Source organism: Lepidochelys olivacea, assembly GCF_965140295.1.
Source record: "Lepidochelys olivacea isolate rLepOli2 genome assembly, chromosome: 2".
Taxonomy (NCBI): Eukaryota; Metazoa; Chordata; order Testudines; family Cheloniidae; genus Lepidochelys; species Lepidochelys olivacea.
Genome location: NC_140412.1, coordinates 74461975 through 74486013, shown reverse-complemented (window position 1 = coordinate 74486013; position 24039 = coordinate 74461975). Strand labels below are relative to the sequence as shown.

The 24039-nt window shown below is 38.6% G+C and overlaps 1 protein-coding gene across 1 annotated transcript in view; it reads left to right on the top strand.

Moving 5' to 3' along the window:
* The window catches only part of UBE2V2 (ubiquitin conjugating enzyme E2 V2), a 47001-nt gene extending 33148 nt beyond the window's left edge, over positions 1 to 13853 (top strand). The window contains exon 4 of the mRNA XM_084619533.1: positions 12408 to 13853. Coding sequence (XP_084475659.1) covers positions 12408 to 12554 — 147 coding nt within the window. The 3' untranslated portion in view covers positions 12555 to 13853. The remainder of the gene's footprint in view (positions 1 to 12407) is intronic.
* The last annotated feature ends 10186 nt before the right edge of the window (positions 13854 to 24039 follow it).

Sequence of the window (24039 nt, the reverse complement as noted above, 5' to 3'; positions counted from 1 at the left end):
CTTATCCCCGACTCCTTACTTTGCTTAGAGAACAGGAGTACTTGTGGCACCTTAGAGACTAACAAATTTATTTGAGCATGAGCTTTCGTGAGCTACAGCTCACTTCATCAGATGCATAGAAGGGAACATATACTAAGACGCGCGCGCGCGCACACACACACACACACGAAACCGCATATAGATAGATACATACAAATAAGTTGGAAGTTACCATACAAACTGTGAGAGGCTAATTAGTTAAGATGAGCTACTTGTAGTGATAAGAAAAGGAGGACTTGTGGGCACCTTAGAGACTAACCAATTTATTTGAGCATGAGCTTTCGTGATGCATCCGATGAAGTGAGCTGTAGCTCACGAAAGCTCATGCTCAAATAAATTGGTTAGTCTCTAAGGTGCCCACAAGTACTCCTTTTCTTTTTGCGAATACAGACTAACACAGCTGTTACTCTGATACTTGTAGTGATAATCAAGATGGCCCATTTAGACAGTTGACAAGAAGGTGTGAGGATACTTAAGGAAATAGATTCAATATGTGTAATGACCCAGCCACTCCCAGTTTCTATTCAAACCCAAGTTAATGGTATCTAGTTTGCATATTAATTCAAGCTCAGCAGTTTCTCGCTGGAGTCTGTTTTTGAAGCTTTTCTATTGCAAAATTGCCACCATTAAATCTTTTACTGAGTGGCCACAGAAGTTGAAGTGTTCTCCTACCAGTTTTTGAATGTTATGATTGCTGATGTCAGATTTGTGTCCATTTATTCTTTTGCGTAGAGACTGTCCGGTTTGGCCAATGTACATGGCAGAGGGGTGTTGCTGGCACATGGCATATGTCACATTGGTAGATGTGCAGGTGAACGAGGCCCTGATGGCGTGGCTAATGTGATTAGGTCCTATGATGTTTTCACTTGAATAAATATGTGGACAGAGTTGGCATCGGGCTTTGTTGCAAGGATAGGTTCCTGGGTTAGTGTTTTTGTTGTGTGGTTTGTGGTTGCTGGTGAGTATTTGCTTCAGGTTGGGGGGCTGTCTGTAAAAAAAGCTTCAAAAACAGACTCCAGTGAGAAACTGCTGAGCTTGAATTAATATGCAAACTAGATACCATTAACGTGGGTTTGAATAGAGACTGGGAGTGGCTGGGTCATTACACATTAAATCTATTTCCTTACGTTAAGTATCCTCACACCTTCTTGTCAACTGTCTAAATGGGCCATCTTGATTATCACTACAAAAGTTTTTTTTTTTCCCTCCTGCTGATAATAGCTCATCTTAACTAATTAGCCTCTCACAGTTTGTATGGTAACTTCCAACTTGTCTGTCTGTCTATCTGTCTATCCCATTCTGTGCATCCGATGAAGTGAGCTGTAGCTCATGAAAGCTTATGCTCTAATAAAGTTGTTAGTCTCTAAGGTGCCACAAGTACTCCTGTTCTTTTGCGGATACAGACTAACACAGCTGCTACTCTGAAACTTACTTTGCTTAGAGCCTTTGATGAAGGAGTTTGTCAAAGGCTTTCTGAAAGTCCAAGTACACTATATCCACTGGATCATCCTTGTCCACAGACTTTTTGATCCCCTTGAAGAATTGTAATAAAGTGGTGTGGCATGATTTCCCTTCACAAAAGCTGTTGACTCTTCCCCTACATATCATGTTCATCTGTGTCTGATAATTCTGTTCTTTACTATAGTTTCAAACAATTTCCCTGGTACTGAAGTTAGGTTTCGCGGCCTGTAATTGCCAGCATAGCCTCTGGAGCCTTTTTTTAAAAATCGGCATCACGTTAGCTGTCTTCCAGTCATTTGGTACAGAGGCTAATTTAAGTGATAGGTTACATACCACAAAAAGAAAAGGAGGACTTGTGGCACCTTAGAGACTAACCAATTTATTAGAGCATAGCTCACGAAAGCTTATGCTCTAATAAATTGGTTAGTCTCTAAGGTGCCACAAGTCCTCCTTTTCTTTTTGCGAATACAGACTAACACGGCTGCTACTCTGAAACCTGTTACATACCACAGTTAGTAGTTCTGCAATTTCATATTTGAGTTCCTTCAAAACTCTTGGGTGAACACCATCTGGTCCTGGAAACTTACAGTAGTACCTCAGTTACGTACACCAGAGTTACGAACTGACCAGTCAACCATACGCCTCATTTGGAACCAGAAGTACGCAATCAGGCAGCATCAGAGACCCCTTCTCTCCACCCTCCACCCCCAAAAGCAAATACAGTACAGTACTGTGTTTAAAAGTAAACTACTAAAAATAAAGGGAAAGCAGCATTTTTCTTCTGCATAATAAAGTGTCAAAGCTATATCAAGTCAGTGTTCAGTTGTAAACTTTTGAAAGAACAACCATAATGTTTTGTTCAGAGTTCTGGAACATTTCAGAGTTACAGATGCCATTCCCGGGGTGTTCGTAACTCTGAGGTTCTGTTGTATTACTGTTTAATTTATTGGTCTGTTCTCAAACCTCTTCTATTGACACTTCAGTCTGGAACAGTTCCTCAGATTTGTCACCTAAAAAGAATGACTCAGATGTGGGAATCTCCCTTATCTCCTCTGTAGTGAAGACAGAAGCAAAGAATTAATTTAGCTTCTCCGCAATGGCCGTGTCTTCCTTGAGTGCTTCTTTAGCACCCTTATCATCCAGTGGCCAAATGGGTTGTTTGGCAGGCTTCCTGCTTCTGATATATATTAAAAACTTTTTTACTGTTAGTTTGTTTCTTCGGTACTTGCTCTTCAAATACATTTTTGGCCTGTCTAATTACACTTCACTGGCCAAAGTTTGTTCCTTTCTATTTTTCTCAGAAGGGTTTGACTTCCAATTTTTAAAGGATGCTTTTTGCCTCTAAGTTGTTCTGTTGTTCAGCCATGGTGGCATTTATTTTTATTTGGGGTATACATTTAATTTGTGCCTCTATTATGGTGTTTTTAAAACTCTTGACTGTTCCTTTTAATTTCCATTCAAATAGCTCCCTCACTTTTTTTTTTTGTAGTTCTCCTTTTTGAAATTAAATGTTACTATGGTGGGCTTCTTTGATATCCTTTCTCTCCTATCCACCCCACAAAGATGTAATTAAATTTAACATTATAGTTGCTCTTACTGAGCAGTTGAGATATATTCACCTCTTGGACCAGATTGTGTGTAAATCAAAAATTGCCTGTACCTTTGTGGGTTCCAGGACTAGCTGCTCCAAGAAGCTGCACCATTTCTGGTGTCTAGAAATTTTATCTCTGCATCCTGTCCGTAGGTGACATGTACCCAGTCAATATGGCAATATTCATTATTACTGAGTTTTCTATTTTTGTGGCACTTCAGATCTCCTGGAGCATTTCATGATGACCATCACCATCCTGGTCAAGTGGTCAGTAGTATATTCCTATTTCTGTACTCTTTATTATTCAAGCATGGAATTTCTATCCATAGAGGTTCTATGGTACAGTTTGACTCATTGAAGATTTTTACTATAATTGACTCTATGCTTTCTTTCACATAGTACCACTCTCCCACAAGTATGACCTACTCTCATTCCTATGGACAGTACACCCTCACTATAATGAACCTGGTCCCTGGATCTTACTTCAAGCTGCACTGCTGCGGCAGGGACTGGTAGCTGCTCCAGCCCGGCTGTCAGCCCTTGCCGCTGCTGGAGGAGCTGTCAGCCACCCCCCACCTCACCATACCAGGCGTCGGGGCTCTTTTGCTAAAACAAACAAATGGCTTGGATCCCGACGGGTTTGTTACAGCGAGGGTGTACTGTATACAGGAATGACAGAGTATTACAGTGTATCGTTGATTATCATCATTCCACCAAGTTTCTGTGGTGCCTATTATATCAATGTCCTCATTTCATACCAGGCATTCAAGTTCACCCAACTTAGTATTTAGACTTCATCCAGGACCATTGTTTTTTTTTCCATTTTGTTTTCCCCTTACTCATCCTTATGTGTATGGTGGGTATTTAAAATAGAGAAGTCTTCTCCAAGGCTGTAATACTACTACAATATAACAGTGGAGAAGAGCTGGAAGGCACTGAACCTTCTCTACTGGAGGCATGTAGACATTATGTTTTGAAATTCTTAGGCTAGTGCTGGACCTCCTTGAACTCTTTTATTGAGCAACACAATGTGTTAATTGCTAAGCCTAAACTAGCACTGTAAATAATATTTCAGAAACCCTTCAAAATGAGTCCTTTGAAAATAATCCTTTGCATAGCAAACAGTTTTGCTGTGCCTCAGAGCCTTTCTATCCCATAAAAGACAGTATTTGCAACCCAGAAATATTGCCATTTACCCAGGTTGTGGTGTGGTGTATAATAAGCACATGTATGACTAAATGTTGGTATGGAAAGCAGCCAATTTGAAGGTGCCATTTGAAAGAGCTTTACTGTATGATGCTTACAATGTTGTTTTAGAATCCTCCCCTTCGTTAAAACAAATAATGAGCTCCCTTGTTTGGTAATGCAGAACAATACCTTTCCTGTTTGTCTTGGAATATTTATCTTAGTTTCATATGGTTCATAACAAATTTTTAAGTTGGAGCGTCCAATCTAAATAAAATAGAGCTGGGTGCAGAAAGGTAATTTTGTTTCTTGGAGGATTTGGCTATTTTCAAATTTGGTTTCTTTCTGTTTCAGAACAAAACCCAAAAATTTTGAAATGCTCTGCAAAAGGGAGACTGGACCCTAAGCCCTGGGGTCCCCTGAAGTGTGGACCCTAAATTCTGGGTTCCATAATTCCAAGGCGGTCTATTTGGCGTACTGCTGCAGAGCCACTGATCCTAGAAGCTCTGGGGTCTTCTACTCAGAGGCAGCGCCTGACAGGCTGTCTTGTAGCCCTGGACCCTGCGATCCCAGGACCTGCAGGCAAGCTGGTAGGAAACCAGGCAGGGTTCTGACAGAACCCTGCCCAGTTTCCAGAGGAGCTTCGTTGAATCATCACAACATTTCAATTTCAACAAATTGGCAAATTCTGATGGAAAAACTGTTTTGTTGGAATTTTTCCAACCAGCTCTATAAATTAATCCCTTGTAAAGGCTTCCGTGTATAAATGATTTGTTTTTTAACTTACTAAATAGCCTTAGGTGGCATTAGGTTGAATTATCAACCAAAAACAGTACAAGTGATTCGTTTCTGAAATATTACTGTTCTTTATGTAATCCGTCAAATTTTTAGTGTGCTCATCACCTTGGTATCTTGTCTGATTTATGGCACATCCCTAAGCAGAAGTGCTCCATTTCAGTTTTAAGGTAAGAGCATGGTCTGGAGGTTAGAGCACAGGATTGGGAATCGGATGGTGGCCTGAGTTCTCTGACTGGCTTTGCCTCTGACTCACTTTCTACCTTGGATGAGTGACTAAACTCTGCCTTAGTTTCCAAATCTGTAAAATGGGGATAACGTCATAGGGGTGTTTGTAAAATCCTTGTAAATCCCCAGGTTATGTGGACTGTAGAAGTATATGTATGAATTTAGTGGTTATAATTTTTTATTTAAGTTTTTTTTTTATTTTTTTTATTTTTTTAAAGAAGTCTCAGGCCAGTTTTAGAATCCCTAGTTTAATAAATGCAAAAAGAAAAGGAGTACTTTTGGCACCTTAGAGACTGACCAATTTATTTAAGCATAAGCTTTCGTGAGCTATAGCTCACTTCTGAAACCTAGTTTAATAAACGTTGGTCTTGAGAGAGAACACACCTGATTCAGATTATTTTAACAATATGCATTTGTATTATATATACATTGTAATTACGGATAAGGTTAGATTAGACTTATTCATTGTTTGTATTTTCCAGGGATTCAAATTACCACCAGCAGTCATCTTTGAAAGATAAAATCCATCCTTTCTTTTATCTAAAAACGGGAGAGTATCTATGCATTATTTCCCTAAATAAGAATTAGGGCCCTACCAAATTCACAGCCATGAAAAACGGATCACAGACTGTGAAATCTCTCCCCGCCCTGGTGAAATTTGGTCTTTTGTGTGCTTTTATCCTATACTATACAGAGACCAGCGTTTCTCAAATTTCTGACCTAAAAGGGAGTTGTGGGGGCATAAGGTTATTTTAGGGGGGTTGCAGTATTGCTACCCGTACTTCTGAGCTGCCTTCAGATCTGGGTGGCTGGAGAGCGGTGGCTGTTAGCCAGGCACCCAGCTCTGAAGGCAGTGTTTCACCAACAGCAGCAGCGCAGAAGTAAGGGTGGCAATACCATACCATGCCACCCTTACTTCTGCACTGCTGCCTGCAGAGCTGGGCCCTCAATCAGCAGCTGCCCCTCTCTGGCTGCCCAGTTCTGAAGGCAGCAGCGCAGAAGTAAGGGTGGCAATATATACCATGCCATCCATATTTCTGTGTTGCTGCTGCTGCTTCTGCTTGCTCTTCTGCGCTGCTGCTCCAGAACTGGACTCCTGGCCAGCAGCCACCACGCTCCAGCTGCTCTGAAGGCAATGCCCTTGCTAGCAGCAGTACAGAAATAAGGGTAGCAGTACTGCAACACCCCCCCCCCCCCAAACAATAACTGTGCACACTCCCCTGCCCAAAAAAACAACAAACAAACCCCTCCTTTATGGGTCAGGACCACTAAAAATTACAACGCTGTGAAATTTCAGATTTAAATAGCTGAAAACATGAATTTTATGATTTTTAAAGTCCTATGACCATAAGATTGACCAAAATGGACTGTGAATTTGGTAGGACCCTAATAAGAGTGTAACAGGGTCTTGGGCGGCCGGGTGGCCTAGTGGTTAGATCACCTGGCTCTCAGCCCTCAGCTGGGCTGAGTAGTTTCAGTTCTTACTGCCAGGGACAGGTAGGGAGACCTGACCTCTCCCTCTCCACCAGGTCCCAGCCCAGGGCCCTGTGTATGTCAACTCTTGAACCGGGGGGGTTGGCGTCCCTCCCAATGGAGAATCAGAATCCGCTACCCTGGGCTACTTCCTACCAATCTATTCAGTTTGAGGCAAGACTCCTCTAGTCCAGTCTACCGTAGGGTTCCCTGTTGGGTCTGGTCCCAGGTTCCTTTGGGGGCAGGGTAGCCACAGGCTGGTGAGGGTGAGCACCACAACGTCTCTGGGTTCTGCTCAGTCAGTTACCTCCGCTGCTGGGGGTTCTTTCATAGTTTCCCCTTGGCTGGGGAGATTGCTGGCAGGCCAGTGCTCCATCCCTTCAGGCAGGGAGATAGCTAGCTAGCTCCTGCCTTTTCGCCGGTCAACCCTGTACTGAGACAGGCTCTCTTCTTTTCTCCCCGCTTCATGCCTGGTATTGGCTTCAGGAATAACTGGGTGGGGCTAGCTGGGCCCAAAGGCTCTCCTTAACCCTTTCTGTGCTGGTGGGTGGTTCCATTCACCACAAAGAGTCTTACTTAATGAAGTAATCTTGAATCTAGGACTCTGATATGCTTAGCATGCTTCAAATACAACATTATAATATTTAATGTTATAGTATTTTTTTTTAATTAAATAGTTTTGGGGGTAAAAAACATTTTTTCCTGGGTATATAAAATGTGTGTACTGATTTAGTAACTACTCGTATTATAAAAAGAAAAGCTATTACCAGCAGGAGAGTGGGTTTGTGTGTGTGGGGGGGAGGGGGGGAGGTGAAAACCTGGATTTGTGCTGGAAATGGCCCAACTTGATTATCATACACATTGTAAGGAGAGTGATCACTTTAGATAAGCTATTACCAGCAGGAGAGTGGGGTGGGAGGAGGTATTTTTTCATGCTTTGTGTGTATATAAAAAGATCTTCTACACTTTCCACAGTATGCATCCGATGAAGTGAGCTGTAGCTCACGAAAGCTTATGCTCAAATAAATTGGTTAGTCTCTAAGGTGCCACAAGTACTCCTTTTCTTTTTGCGAATACAGACTAACACGGCTGTTACTCTGAAACCTATTTGTATTATAGTAGTTCCTAAAGGATCTGCTCTAAATCAGGGCTTCATGCATGTTAGGTCTATATATAGATGTATTAAGTGACTGCTCCGGCCCTGAAGAGCTTATGAGCAAGATGGGCAAAACAGACAGAAGACATTATTATGGAAGTTTTACTGATGGAAAACTAAGGAACTAAAAGATTTAAATGACTTTCCCAAGATCCCACAGTAAGTCTGGCAGAAACAGGAAGTGAGCCCAGATCTGAAGACCACATCTTTCCTCTCTACTTTGTGACCTAAGGTTCCATTCCATTTAGATCTCTCATAACTTCTCAGGAAAAATCCTTGTTGCCACTTTGTGAGATGTTCCCTCTTGTGATAGTCTCCTGCCCACCCTCCTGACTGGCTGTTCCATAGATCAGCTCTTGTCTCCTTCCCCACCCTGTTGTTCAAAGCTGTAAAATTCATTGGAGGAGTTGGGGCATCCGGCTACTCTGTTTTATCATCAGGCAATCTTTGCTGCCCAGGCCTCCTGTTGTTGTCGTCATATGCCAGATTGTGTTGTCAGTGTGAGGCTTCCTAACAAGGAAGGTCGTCTTCCAGAAATGTAATACAGGCTTTCTTAATCAGTGCATGGATCCAAGTAGCAATATAGCAGGTTGTGGGATTTCTGAATGGAGGGAAACAGAAGGAGCTGTCTTTGGGGGAGGAGAGCCTCAAATTTCTAAAACTAATACATTTTTAAAAGACCAAGATTGATCACTTATCCACATTGACCCTCACTTTAAAAATGCAAAAGCAGAGTTAGCAAAATTCATTCCAGTTGCACTTCAATTCACAATATAGGCTCCTTTTCAAAAAGTTGGCCACCTATGCGGAATACGTGTATGAGCACTTAGTCTCATAGTGATCCGTTTGCATATGCAACTGCTGGATTTGTACACAGAATTTGGGAATCTAGTTTTGAAAACCTGGCACAAATATATGAGTGGAACTAGGCAAAACTACTTATTCTCTGTAGAGGGTGTCATGGCCATAAAATAAATTATAATTTTTAATGCTGTGGGGTCTCTCCTTTTAGAGCCTATTGTGTATCATAGATTGATAAAACACAGGTTGTGTTCTGACACACTATTTATTTTCCCATGGTTTTTGAGGATGTCTGTTTTGTTTTTTTTGAGTATTTAACAGTCTGTTGGTATCTCACAGGATTTGCAATCACTTCTGTTTATTTAAATACCATTTACAGCTGGAAGTGTTTGTTTCTTCTTTTTAAATACTTGGGATTTTATCAACTATAATTCTGTAAACTCTGTTGTCCAGTCATCATTTTGAATCTGTTTATAGTGGACTAAGCAGTTTGCTACTTTTTTAAAGTTATGCTATTGGAAGCATTATAAACACAGAATAAACTATAGAAGAATGCTGCAAAATGTTCGATGTTTAAAAATCATAGAAGAATTCCTTGGTTATTCTTGGATCGTGTGTAATGTTGCTGCTGTTGTCATTATTTAAAGATTTATATTGGATATACTGATAGAACAAAACTATTTTTATTTCTCAGTTTTCAGCTTCACTAGCCTTCGGACTTCCCTGGAAATGCTGTCTCCTTATACCTGAATACAATTTTAATATAAAGTGGGTACTCGGTTTTGAGCATTCCTAACAACATTGTTTGAGCCAATGAGAGAGGCTTCTCTTTTCAGATTACTTTATAAAGGGGTATATCATAAGTAGATTGATTGTGTAATCTCTTTACATGTAAAATAGGGCCTGCAATGTAGGGTATAAATAAAACTAAGCCAAAATATTTACTGCCTGCAAGATGTGTTAGGCAACAAAAGATGGTGGCTTGCCGAAAATAAAGCGGATTGAATTAAAATAAATATTAAGTCATTTTAGTAGTAGTGTGATAGTGCTGAAAATATACTAGGCGCTGTGCAGGAAGAGACAGTCCCTGCCTTGAAGATATTTGTCTGTTAGCTGAAAATCCCTAGTGAAGACTAGAAAGCCAATATTTGCACTGGTGAAAATAGTTTTGCTTGAAACTGTAATAAACTCTACCCGTGGAAACAGTAGCTTTGACTGACTGTATTAGAGGTGTGCTAGTGAAGCTACATTTGTGTCTGGTCACTGATAGCTGTAAATGAGGCTAATCCCCAGTCTACACATGGCTTAAAAAGAAGATTAAACAGATGAAGTGTGGGGAAAAGGGATATACCATGCAATCAAAATGCCCATGATGAAAATGGGTATTCATCTTGTTTAGTGGATTGTTTAGTTCCACAGTTTTCCTGTTTGTCTTAGATAGAAACAATCTGCAACTGCCTCTCCAACCCCCATCATTTAATTCCCCATCTAACTGTCGCTCACTGTCTCACAATTACATGAAGAATTATTTTTCAAACCCACTGAAATCCCACCTAAACTGTTTCCTTATCCATGCTTGCCTATCTGACCTCCCTTAAATCAGCAAACCTAGGTTCTTGTCACCCTCCTGCTTCTCTACTGGGAATCTTCCTCTTTCCACAGTCAGCTGCAGTCTGCCCCAGCCTTTGACAATCATCTGTTGCAACTCATTTTTAATCCCGGTTTATAAAAATTCCCTATCTGGTAAAACCACAACTTATTACGCTTCCTTAAAATCTACCCTTCTCTCCCTCCTGATCTCCTTCCCAACCAAACCCTGTGCCCATAAAACATGGTGAGCCTGAGTTTTATTTCTGTTCTTAGTACGCTTCCCTCGAACAGCCAGGTCTTTCCACTGTGCAAGTTTCCTTCCACTCTGGAATTCTTGCTTGGGGAGGGTAGTGTCTTGGGCCCTATGCTGCATTGTGTAGGATATGGAGGGTGGGTTCAAACAGTACCATGTCCAGAGTTCAAATTTTGAAACGAAACTGTGATGTTACTGGGCTCCAGGGCCTCAGTGGCGCATTGCTTCTCTACTGCCTAACAGCAATCCGGGAAGGCCTCTCCTCAATCTAGCTCAGGAGGCTGGAGGGAGGAAGGGTGTATAAGAGGGGGACACTTGTGCCTCAGAGAGAGAGGTCCAGACTAGATGCTGTCCTCACCAGAACTACTTCTCTGCAGCTCAGAAAGTCTCTCCTGAGATTTGGGGCGGGGGGGGGGGGGGGAGGGAGGTGGATTTTGGAGGGGTATATTTCTTCTCTCTGTTGAATTTCCTCTGATAGTGGATTGATTTAGTACTTATACCTGCAAACAAATGTTAACATGGGTGAAAGCTGTTTGCAGTCACATAGGCTTCCACCTCACTCCTCAGAATTGCATCTCTAGTTATCTCTAACACATTAGATCAAATACTTTTTAAAAAATGAGCTAGTAATTATAATAGTGGTCTGACCAATGCAACTTTCAAACCTTGCTGTAAGATTTCCTTTTTTTTTAAAAGGTGTTTCTTAATTGGTGCAAAAATCACTGCATAAACAACTGACTGTAGCTTTCCTTTTGACACTGTTTTGCCTTCAGTATTTAGTTTCTTAATGTTGAAAGTAATCATTGGTAATCTTAATCTCCCAGTTGCTCCTGCAAATATAAGCAGCATTATCCTCTGTATTTTGAAACCAGGTAGCTCGAAGTTAAGCAATCTAGGTCTCATCTGGAGGTAAAGTTGTTATGGCTAGAACTTGATATTTCTGATTTTCTCTCTCTTTTTTTTTTTTAATATTAAAAAGTGAAACTAACCTACAAAAATTTTTTATGCTGTATATACCATAAAGGAGTGGAAAAGGGCACACACATTTTCCTTTGTAGTTTACCTGTAGTGATATGCAATAAAGACTCTGTGCTTTAAGAGGTCCATAAGAATATTTATCATAAGAAACAAAGCAGAATTGAGAAATGTCCTGATCTTATATGGAACTTTATAAGTCAAATTACTTCACTATTTCCAGTCATATTTACTGGGAGAAGTAAAAGGCATCAGAAGGGCCATATAACAGTAAGTATTCGAAACAAATCGCAGTCAAAAGCTATTTATAGTAGGTAAATTTTCCTGTATAAAGATTTAACATAGAATATTGTGTAGCAAATGGCTTTCAGTTCTTTATTAAGCAAACTTTGAGAACCACATATTGCATGTTGTGCTGTAATCAAGTAATACTTTCATATGATCTGTTAAAATTAAATGTTTTATTGCAACATTTAGTAAAGAACTTTTGATATGATGGATTAAAAACCTCCCTAGTTTAAGGTTTGGCCCCAATTTTGCAATGAGCTCTACATAGATTGACTTTTTCTTTGCCCACCCTCTCCCTCACCATTGAAGTTGATGATGTTGAGCATGCTATGCAGGGGTCCAGCTGTGTTGGTCTCCCTGTAGGATCTGAATTTATATGTAAGTATGTGCTAAGCGTTCATTATAAATATTTTATGTATTTATAACACAGTTGGGAAGCGCTGAAGAGATTGCAATAGATGCTACTATTTCTTAAGTTATTAAGTAAACTAAAACTAATTCTGCAGGAATTTTGTATTTTATGGTACAAAAACATATTGTCCTTATTTAACTTGTGCTGTCTTTCTTTGCAGGTGGATACACGGAGCATACCAGTGTTAGCAAAATGGCAAAATTCTTATAGCATTAAAGTTGTACTTCAAGAGCTAAGACGTCTAATGATGTCCAAAGAAAATATGAAGCTTCCACAACCTCCAGAAGGACAAACTTACAGCAATTAATTTTAGCTGATTCTCAAACTTCTGTCTTAAAACAACAACCTTCTACTCATATTAATGTCTTGATTAAATCTCACAATGCAAACCACCCACACATTAAAAGAATTTCAGCTGGTATACATGACCTGGACATTTGTAAGAATATATATATAATATATGTACGCCCAGTAAGTTTTTAGGCACTATGGGAGGAAAAAAAGGCAGCACAATTTATTTTTTTTCTCTTATCAAGACACTGTCATTTAAGTATAAGCCTGAAGTAGCTTAAAATTCAGGTTTTACAAGATGAAAGCATGACAGAAAGTGTCAGATTGCTGTGGATTAATGTGTTTCCGAAAATTAATCTCTCAAGAAGAAAAATTATAAATGGCATGCTTTATCCATCTGGCTTAGTAAAAGAGCTGCAGTTAAAATTGTTTTAAAGTAGCAGATACAGTGAATACTGTTGCTCATCTTGTTTAATTTTTGCTAAGGTGTGGGTGCCGACTACTATTGGTGTCACAAAGTATGTTCAGGATTGTTTTGATACCTGTATTTATAAAAGGGGGGAATGGATTCTGTTAAGCGGCTCCTGTGTGTTACATGTAATGGACATGGCAAATATTTGTTTACAGTCTTTGTTCTAATAAACAATGCATTTAAGTTTTAGTGAAACAAACAAAGGAAATAGGTGTATGGATATGTGATTGAGATTAAAGTTAGTCTTAAAATGTAAATAAAATGTGGAAAGTATCCTCTGAGGCTGTGCCATTTCTATAATAATGTAATATATGTATAGTACCTTGCGGAGGTAGCAAAAAGTTACCAATATAGAAGTGGGTCTACATGCACCTTTTATTTTTACCACTATTTCTATACACTTATTTTATTTGATAACTGAAGGTATTGGGATTATTGCAGAGGAGCAAATTCCATAACCTGTAGTTACACTTGTTTGGGAGAACTTGCAGTTCAAAACCCTTTTTAAAAAATAAAATTAAAAAAATTATTTTAAGTATTCATTCTAGAAATGACATTAACTAGGCCACTTGGCCTAAGCAACTCCAGAGCAATTTCCAAACTGGACTGCTGAATTCTGTCCTGCTTCTGTGTTTTCAACCTAGGAACCATCTTCTGCAGCTGCTACCTTATTTTTCCATGTCACCTTTTTTCCCCCTGTACTTACTTTAACTGCTTTTTTTAAATCTTCAAACTGGTTTCCTTTTTGCTCTGTCTCACTTTCTCCTTACCCCAGCTTACACGTAAGTGAGAGACTTCAGGCCTTATAATTTTTATTAAAACATCTTATACTACTGTTAAGAACTGTGTGGACACGCCGTATTTATTCATCTGCGTTCCATGCTTCAAGTGCCAATGGCGCAATCTCATTGATGAGAATGAATTCAGCCCCTTCAACAGTCAGTCTAATTTTACTTATTCCTTTCTCACTTTAGCTGTAGTTGGTGACATTCATGGGTTAGTTCTGCTATAGGTTTCTCAGTGTTGTTCATGTTACCTTACTGGAAATGAGACACTCTAATCTCTTGTGTGGAAAATGCAAAGATTTATCCAGTTTACTAAAAAAATTGTAACCTTGGGAATATGAGTAGAATATGACTTGTCATTCAAAACTTCATAAGTAATTCTCTTGAAAAAGTGAATTTAATCAAAAGCCATCAACAGCCAGGGAACTTTCAAGTTTGGTATCCTTATTGCCTATACCTAATGTGAAGAAAGAATTGTAAGAAAAGCAATAAACTAAGTTTTATTTTTTTAATAGAAAGTTTTAGGTGGTGATTGTCAGTATAGGAAAGCTGTATTTGAGAGTCCTTAAACACATCTGACACGTTTCCAGAGTTCACTCAGTGAAATGATAGCTGTCAGTTACCTCATGTCCATGTTATATAACACATCACAGTACATGATGGAAAATTTGACTGAAGTGATTTACCCCCTATGTATTCCTATTCCATAATTTTAAATTAATTTTAGATGTTTTGGATTCCACTAAATAAACTTTCATTATGCTAGTACTGCTAGTCTATATGTAATCTATTAAAATAGAAATGGAACTATGCAGCTCTGTTTGAGAAATAAATGTTAACTTTCAGGAATCTCTCTTTAGATTAAACAACTGGAAGAGATTGAGATACATTGCCAAACTGTCATATGGCTGGTGACAGACGACCAGTGTGAGTGTGAAGCCATTGAGAAACTATCTTACTCTTCACTGAGTCTCTGAATATAAAAGTGTTGGCTTTCTGTTTGCACCACATGTTGTCCAAGTTGACTGTGCAATGTCTGTTTCTCCTTGTCTGTTCTTTAATTATGGATCTCTGTGGAAATCTGCATGCCAGTTAGTTTTTGAGAGCAAGATCCATTTTGCATGTTGCAAACAAGCTGCACTTGATTTTCAAACAGCCACACTGGTTGTACCAAGGGGTAGCTACAAAACTACTCATAATAATGAAATCTAAGCAGGGAAATTTTGAAGCAATATTCCCTTTGTCCTATTGAAAAAAGGCTAGAGTTATAGGAGTGTGTAGTTTATCATTAAATAAACTTTTAAAGTGGCCATAGATTATTGTACATAGGTCAATAGGTGAGACCCTTAAGGATGATTTTCTACTATTAAAAGACTCAAAACATAACTGCTTGTCCTCCAATTAGGTCACATTATGGTTTGATAAGCATCCAGTTTTTTGTCTGGTAATTTATTTTCTGTGCTTTTTTGGGGGGCAACTCTTCAAACCAGGTTTCAAAAAATGTATTACTATGTTAGTATTATGATATAATAGGATTTTTAAGCATGGGTTTTCAATGGTTAGTGGCTTGAAATTAAAAAAAAAAAATTCTTTGGAATTAACTGTATTTGTGCTTTTTTGTAAGTACAATACTAGGGTAAAGAGAGCACCAATTTAAAACAAACCACGGGGAGGGGGAAATTCGGAAGTTCCACATGTAGCATGTTTTCAGATTATGTTGGAGAATTGTTATAATAGAAGCGATCTTTAACTGGAATTTAAACTTGTGCTGTCCTCTGATACCTACCAACTGTGCTAAATTAAATTCTGCTGGGTAAATGCATAACAGGAGAAAAAATTACATATGTTGTATTAATTTCATGTATTGTAGTAACTTACTGTTTAAAATGTAATGAGCTGCCCGTTATTTCTACTACCTGTGCTATTTCTAATCTTCTGTATTCTTTTACATTTTGCAAGAAAGTGCAAAGTATTGACATAAGGCCTGACCCTGCAACATGCCCGGCGCACTCAAATGCCCTTAAAGTCAATCTGAGGCTGTGTAGCACCTTGCAGGGTTGGGCCAAGAGTGAGAGTCCTTAAACCATTAGTAAAATAGGGTTATGGATGTCCAGCCAGTCTTAAGCGTTCGTTGTTGTGAATACATGTAAAAATTATGATTAGGGCTGTCGATTAATCGCAGTTAACTCACGTGATTAACTCAAAAAATTAATCGCAATTAATCGCAGGTTTAATCGCACTGTTAAACAATAGAATACCAACTGAAATGTATTAAATAGTGATTTCAATTACAACACAGAATACAAAGCGTACAGTGCTTGCTTTATATTTCTTTGATTACAAATATTTGCATTGTAAAATGATAAAAGAAATAGTATTTTTCAATTCACTTCATACAGGTACTGTAGTGCAATCTCTGTCGTGAAAGTACAATTTACAAATGTAGATTTTTGTTGTTACATAACTGCACTCTAAAACAAGACATTATAAAACTTTAGAGCCTACAAGTCCACTCAGTCCTACATTTTTGTTCAGCCAATCGGTCAGACAAATTTGTTTACATTTACAGGGGATAATGCTGCCCACTTCTTATTTGCAATGTAACCAGACGGTGAGAACAGGCATTTGCATGACACTTTTGTAGCCAGCATTGGAAGATATATATATGCCAGATATGCTAAACATTTATATGCCACTACTGGCTTCTGCCACTGTTCCAGAGGACATGCTTCTATGCTGATGATGCTAGTTTAAAAAAAAAATGCATTAATTAAATTTGTGACTGAAATCTTCGGGGAGGAGAGGGGGCAGAATTGTATGTCTGCTCTGTTTCACCCGCTTTCTGCCATATACTTCACGTTATAGCAGTCTCAGATAATGACCCAGCACATGATGTTCATTTTAAAAACACTTTCACTGCAGATCTGACAAAATGCAAAGATTTCTAAAGATAGCTGCAGCACTTGACCCAAGGTTTAAAAATTCAGAATGCCTTCCAAAACGGAGAGGGATGAGTGTAGAGCATGCTTTCAGAAGTCTTAAAAGAGCAAGACTCTGATGCGGAAACTACAGAACCCAAACAACCAAAAAAGAAAATCAACCTGCTGCTGGTGGCACCTGACTCAGGTGATGAAAATGAACATGCTTTGGATCATTATCGAGCAGAACCCATCATCAGCATGGACACATGTTCTCTGGAATGGTGGTCAAAGCATGAAGGGGACATACGGATCTTAACTGCATCTGGCATGTAAATATCTTGCAACACCAGCTACAACAGTGCCATGCCAAACACCTGTTCTCACTTTCAGGTGACATTGTGAACAAGAAGCAGCCAGCATTATCTCCTGCAAATGTAAACAAACTCTTTGTCTGACCGATTGGCTGAGCAAAAAAGTAGGACTGAGTGGCTCTAAAATTTTACATTGTTTTATTTTTGAATGAAGTTATTTTTTGTACATAATTCTAGATTTGTAAGTTCAACTTTCATGATAAAGAGATTACATTACAGTACTTGCATTAGGTGAATTGAAAAATACTGTTTTCTTTTGGTTTTTACAGTGCAAATATTTGTAATCAAAAATATAAAGTGAGCACTCTACATTTTGTATTCTGTGTTTGTAATTGAAATCAATATATTTGAAAATGTAGAAAACATCCAAAATATTTAAATAAATGGTATTCTCTTATTGTTTAACAGTGCTATTAATCAAGATTAATTTTTTTAATTGCTTGGCAGCCCTAATTATGATTGATGGAGTGTGTGGGTGACATGCAACCAACCATTACAATGCAAGTAATGTATTTTGCCCTAAGCCCAAACTGTAACTTACAATAAGATAAATATTTGGATTATTCATTGGATACTTTTAAATGTGTGGGGGTTTGATTTAATTAGGTGGAAATGTATTTCTTCACTGCAACAGCCTCTGAGAGCATTTAAATCGAACAATAGAGCAAATATGTGGGATCTGATTCTCTACTTAAACACTGGTGCAAAGGGACTGTAAAACTGACCATCTGAGAATTCTATCAGTATAGAGGCAGTTTAGAAGCTGTACACTAGCCCCTTGCAGCTCCTGATGTAGGCAGTGTGGCCAAAGTGTGTCTACACTCTGGCTAATCTCAGCTGCAAAGGTACTGCAAAGGTTGCTTAAAGCTAGCTTTAAGCAATCTCCCCTCCATTTGTTCAGGTCCCACAGAAAGTACATTCCAGCCAGACCTGTTACGGGGCATAATATTTTGTTAAAGTATTCATAAGAAATGCATCTCTAAAGAATCTGTCTTCAAAATATTCTAGGAATTTAGGAATTGCCATATTAGACGGGGGATATGGTGTATTATAATCCTCTCCAATAGTAATAGATGCTTCAGAAGGATTTTTCAAGCCCTGAAATGTACCTTAATAGCTTGAAACAGGCATACACACTTTTTTCTGAACTGCTTTGGTGATCACTTCATTCTCTAAAACAGCATGCTTGATAACTTGTCTTTTGTATCATAAGATGCTCCTTGGCATGCCTGTTGAACAATTTTTTGTACATTTCAGACTTTCCTTTTCTGATGCAGACCTGATTGGTTTTGGGCTGAAATGACTCAAGGTATATATCAAAAAAGAAAAGGAGTACTTGTGGCACCTTAGAGACTAACCAATTTATTTGAGCATGAGCTTTCGTGAGCTACAGCTCACTTCATCGGATGCATACCGTGGAAACCGAAGCAGATATTATATACACACAGAGATCATGAAACAATACCTCCTCCCACCCCACTGTCCTGCTGGTAATAGCTTATCTAAAGTGATCATCAAGTTGGGCCATTTCCAGCACAAATCCAGGTTTTCTCACCCTCCACCCCCCCACGCACAAACTCACTCTCCTGCTGGTAATAGCCCATCCAAAGTGACAACTCTCTTCACAATGTGCATGATAATCAAGGTGGGCCATTTCCAGCACAAATCCAGGTTTTCTCACCCCCTCACCCCCATACACATACAAACTCACTCTCCTGCTGGTAATAGCTCATCCAAAATGACCACTCTCCCTACAATGTGCATGGTAATCAAGGTGGGCCATGTCCAGCACAAATCCAGGCTCTCTAACCCCCCCCTTACCCCCACCCCCGGGGACACGGACACACACACACACACACACACTCTCCTGCTGGCAATAGCTCATCCAAACTGACCACTCTCCAAGTTTAAATCCAAGTTTAACCAGAACGTCTGGGGGGGGGGGGTAGGAAAAAACAAGGGGAAATAGGCTACCTTGCATAATGACTTAGCCACTCCCAGTCTCTATTTAAGCCTAAATTAATAGTATCCAATTTGCAAATGAATTCCAATTCAGCAGTTTCTCGCTGGAGTCTGGATTTGAAGTTTTTTTGTTTTAAGATAGCGACCTTCATGTCTGTGATTGCGTGACCAGAGAGATTGAAGTGTTCTCCGACTGGTTTATGAATGTTCTAATTCTTGACATCTGATTTGTGTCCATTTATTTTTTTACGTAGAGACACTCCAGTTTGACCAATGTACATGGCAGGGGGCATTGCTGGCACATGATGGCAAATATCACATTGGTATATCACATATATCACACCTGCACATCCACCAATGTGATATATGCCATCATGTGCCAGCAATGCCCCTCTGCCATGTACATTGGTCAAACTGGACAGTCTCTACGTAAAAGAATAAATGGACACAAATCAGATGTCAAGAATTAGAACATTCATAAACCAGTCGGAGAACACTTCAATCTCTCTGGTCACGCAATCACAGACATGAAGGTCGCTATCTTAAAACAAAAAAACTTCAAATCCAGACTCCAGCGAGAAACTGCTGAATTGGAATTCATTTGCAAATTGGATACTATTAATTTAGGCTTAAATAGAGACTGGGAGTGGCTAAGTCATTATGCAAGGTAGCCTATTTCCCCTTGTTTTTTCCTACCCCCCCCCCCCCAGACGTTCTGGTTAAACTTGGATTTAAACTTGGAGAGTGGTCAGTTTGGATGAGCTATTGCCAGCAGGAGAGAGAGTGTGTGTGTGTGTGTGTGTGTGTGTGTGTGTGTGTGTGTGTCCCCGGGGGGGGGGTAAGGGGGGGTTAGAGAGCCTGGATTTGTGCTGGACATGGCCCACCTTGATTACCATGCACATTGTAGGGAGAGTGGTCATTTTGGATGAGCTATTACCAGCAGGAGAGTGAGTTTGTGTGTGTGGTTTTTGGAGCGGGGTGAGGGGGTGAGAGAACCTGGATTTGTGCAGGAAATGGCCCACCTTGATTATCATGCACATTGTGAAGAGAATTGTCACTTTGGATGGGCTATTACCAGCAGGAGAGTGAGTTTGTGTGTAGGAGGGTGGAGGGTGAGAAAACCTGGATTTGTGCTGGAAATGGCCCAACTTGATGATCACTTTAGATAAGCTATTACCAGCAGGACAGTGGGGTGGGAGGAGGTATTGTTTCATGATCTGTGTGTATATAATATCTGCTGCAGTTTCCACGGTATGCATCCGATGAAGTGAGCTGTAGCTCACGAAAGCTCATGCTCAAATAAATTGGTTAGTCTCTAAGGTGCAACAAGTACTCCTTTTCTTTTTGCGAATACAGACGAACACGGCTGTTACTCTGAAAGGTATATATCATGTCCAAATGTTGAGAACATAAAAGTATCTTATTTATGCTTCCAAGTTGGGAGAAAATACAGAAAAGGATCACACATGGCCAAGACTATACATTTTATTAATATTCAACCATGCCCACTAAAGGTGTTTTGCATTTCTGTTTTTTTCTTTTTTGAAACAATATTACTCTTTCTATAAGAATGAATGTGGTGTGTTCAGTGGTTAAAATCAGCAACTTTTTTTATTTTGGTGGTGATGGCATTATCTATTAAAAATAATAATAATACAGTGTATTTAACATGTCTGTACACTTCAACTATAATGCTAAACTGTTACAATTGAATATACAGTTAATTTCATTCTATGGATTAATAGGTATGTCATAACTGCTCTTTAAGTAGCATCCTCCTGTTTAAGTAGTTTCATTGATAATTTTTTAATTTCGTTAGCATTTTTAAAAATGATGAAACGTAAAGCAAGACAATTTTTATTTATGCTGTTGTCAAATTCTATAAACAGATAACCTAATGGATAGTGCCTGATTAACCATTATTTGGGATTTCCTGATGTTAAGTGCTAATGTATTTTTTCTATACTAATTTATGACTTTCCATCATTTCTTATGGAAACAACCCAACCTCCTGCTTTTAAATATATACAGTGTGTATAATATATAAACATGGTTTGTAGTGTGTGTGTGTATATATACTGTACATCACAGATAAAAATGCATGTTGTATATCATATTTACCCTAAAATACCCCTAAGGAGGGGTTATGTAGACATAACCAAGGAAGATGTTTTCGTCAGCTGCATTCTGTGTGTATTTTTTTTCTTTCCACAGTGATCCTTAAGTTATGCATTTATAAGTAAGTCATTTAGTATGTTGGGTGTTTTCATTATGTGATAAGGTCATTCAGAGGATATGTAACTTTAAAAAAAAATGCATTAGTGGAAGAAAATAAAAGGTAGCCTGATTCCCTCTTGTTTTAGCTGGATAAAGATTCTCTAGGAAGTGATCCTGGTGCCTGTAAAGGCAGCTGTTACTGCCTGGACAGTCTTTGTTGGGAAGACATTGTGTTGAATCTTATGCAACAGACCTGGAAAATTCAATTTCTGGCATCCAGGATTAAGAACAACAACAACAAAATACTATGTACCTAGGATGAGCAGCTGAAAAAGTAGCATTATGGAATTTTGCAGCTCTTGCCCTAGAGAGAACCCAATTACATAATGCAGCATCACTTTTTTTTTTTTTTTTTAAAGAAATATGGTGCCCAGAGGCCTCTGAAGGCCTTGTATCCCTTGTGGAAGGCAAACAGTTGGTTAGGAAGCAAAACTCCAAAACACAACTTGCAAGATTGGGCCTAGTAACCTGTGAATTTCTCATAGTAAAAAATGAATATCCTGAAGGTAGCAAAATCATAAAACACAATTATTACAGGGGGTAACTTATATGGTCTTATCCAAACTATACCACTATGTTTGACAAATAATTTTTTTTTTTTTGACTGAATTTCAGTCAACTCTGAGATGGATATTTTTGGCAGCAGTTCAGTATTCAGCCATATTTTAAAGGAATATTCTCAAGTAATCTAACCACGGAATCTAGCTTTTACTAAAAAACATTTACCTTTTAAAAGGCATAACTTTTTAAAATAGAAATAACAAATTTTAAAAATGTGTTTTGTTAGTAAGGAGAAAAATGTGAAAATGCATAAAGTAAGCAAACTGGTGAAAAGTAAATTTTAGATTTTTAAAATTCAGTTTTAATAAACTTGAGGGTTACTATTAATACAAATAAGAAAATTTGTATTGTTTAAAAACATAAAGGGACCTTGTCAGGTTTTAAAATTAAGAACGGCTTGTGACGAGGAAAATGTTTTTCAGGGTTGCTGAGGACATTGGGAAAATGAACTGGTGCTCAGGAAAGTTGAAATTCTAGAGGACTCTTGAAACCTCCTTGGTCAGAGATATCATAGCCAACACATCAATGTTGCTTCTTTTTACACTGGCTATAGACATAGATTTTATTGTCCACTCTGAACCTTTTTGTTGTTTATCCTTTAAACTGACACCATCACACTAAAATTTGGGACCATACATTATTAAATCAAAGTTTTCACTTTTCTGTTGCTTTGTCTGACACCCCAGCTTGAACAGCCTGGTGAATTTCACTTTTTTAATTATCCTGCCCTTATCAGCATGCTAGTTAATAGTACAGCATTTAGGGGAGGAAAGTGATAGAAGTGCTAAATATTATTAGGGGTTCATAATGGGGGATGGAGGTGAGACTATTCAAGTGTCTGTTGAAAAAAAAAATATTTCTGTTCAAAACTTAATTTCCTTGCTCTTCCATACTGGGTCTAAACACTAGTTTTTGTCCCTTTTTAAAGTTAAAGTTGAGACTTGATTTTTTTTTAATTTCAAGAAGATGTGTATATTCCTCAGACATTAATGAAGGTTCTTCTCTGCAAGATACCTATTTCTTGAGGGTTTTTGTTTTTGTGTCTTATGCATAGATACTCTGGTCAGTTTTGCATATTTCAGGCAGATCCTGACATTGGGGGCTGCAGGTATCTGGAACAGAGGTCATTAGTGGTGGGCTGTCTTTAAGGGGAACCTTGTTGCCTATGATATAGTCTGCTTGTGTGTTTCAAAGGAAAAAATAAAGCAATTCTCAGTGTTGGATTAAAGGCCTTCTAAATAGGCTGTTCTGTGGCTCAGACTGTGATAAAATGGGTATTTGAATTCCCTCATTCTGCTGGTAAATAGTGCATTCTATTTGTGGCACTCATTAAAATAACTTCTTTAAATGTTTTCCCCTGGCATAAGGAGGTTAAATACTTAATGTATCATGTTTGCTGAGGATGAGCAAAAGTGCATATGTGAAATGAGGAGGGGGGAATATTGTTTCCTATATTTGCCCTATTTTTAATTTCAGCATACATTACTAAATACTATAACATGCCACAAAGAAAAGAGACATTAACAGAAATATGCAAGAAAGTTGTTTAGAGCTTTTGGGTGCCCTCTGAGATTGATGGGAAGACTCATATTTACTTAACGAACATTGAATCAGGCCCTGAAGATATAAAAATACCCTCCTTTCAGTTCAGTTCAAAACTGAACAAAATAGATTGCTAGGCATCACAGTAATAGGCTTTTCTATGTATAATTAATTATTCAGACTGCCAATACATTAGGCAAATAGTCTAAACTAATCTGATTATATTAACTGGTTTTCAATGCCTTCTATAAAGATCAAAGCTTAAATTTATTCATATTGTGTTTCTCTGATATAATTTATAATGAAGCAGTTAGCAATACTGGAGATGATGAACTTGAAATTTGAGTGGTATGATTTTTGGAAGTGGTGAGCATCCACAGCTCCTGCTGACTTCAATTAACTGAATTTGACTCTGTATCTAATTCAGAGCCAGTGTAGAGAACTGGTCACCAGATCATGAGCTCATGGTAACCTCTAAACATGTGTGTTGGTGTATTTGGAAAGACTGCAGCATTTTCACAGCATGTGGCTTCATTCCTAGTTTTGAGTATGAATTAAAATAATCCAGACCGGAACTCACGAAAATGTAGTGGCCAAATCTATGGCTGAC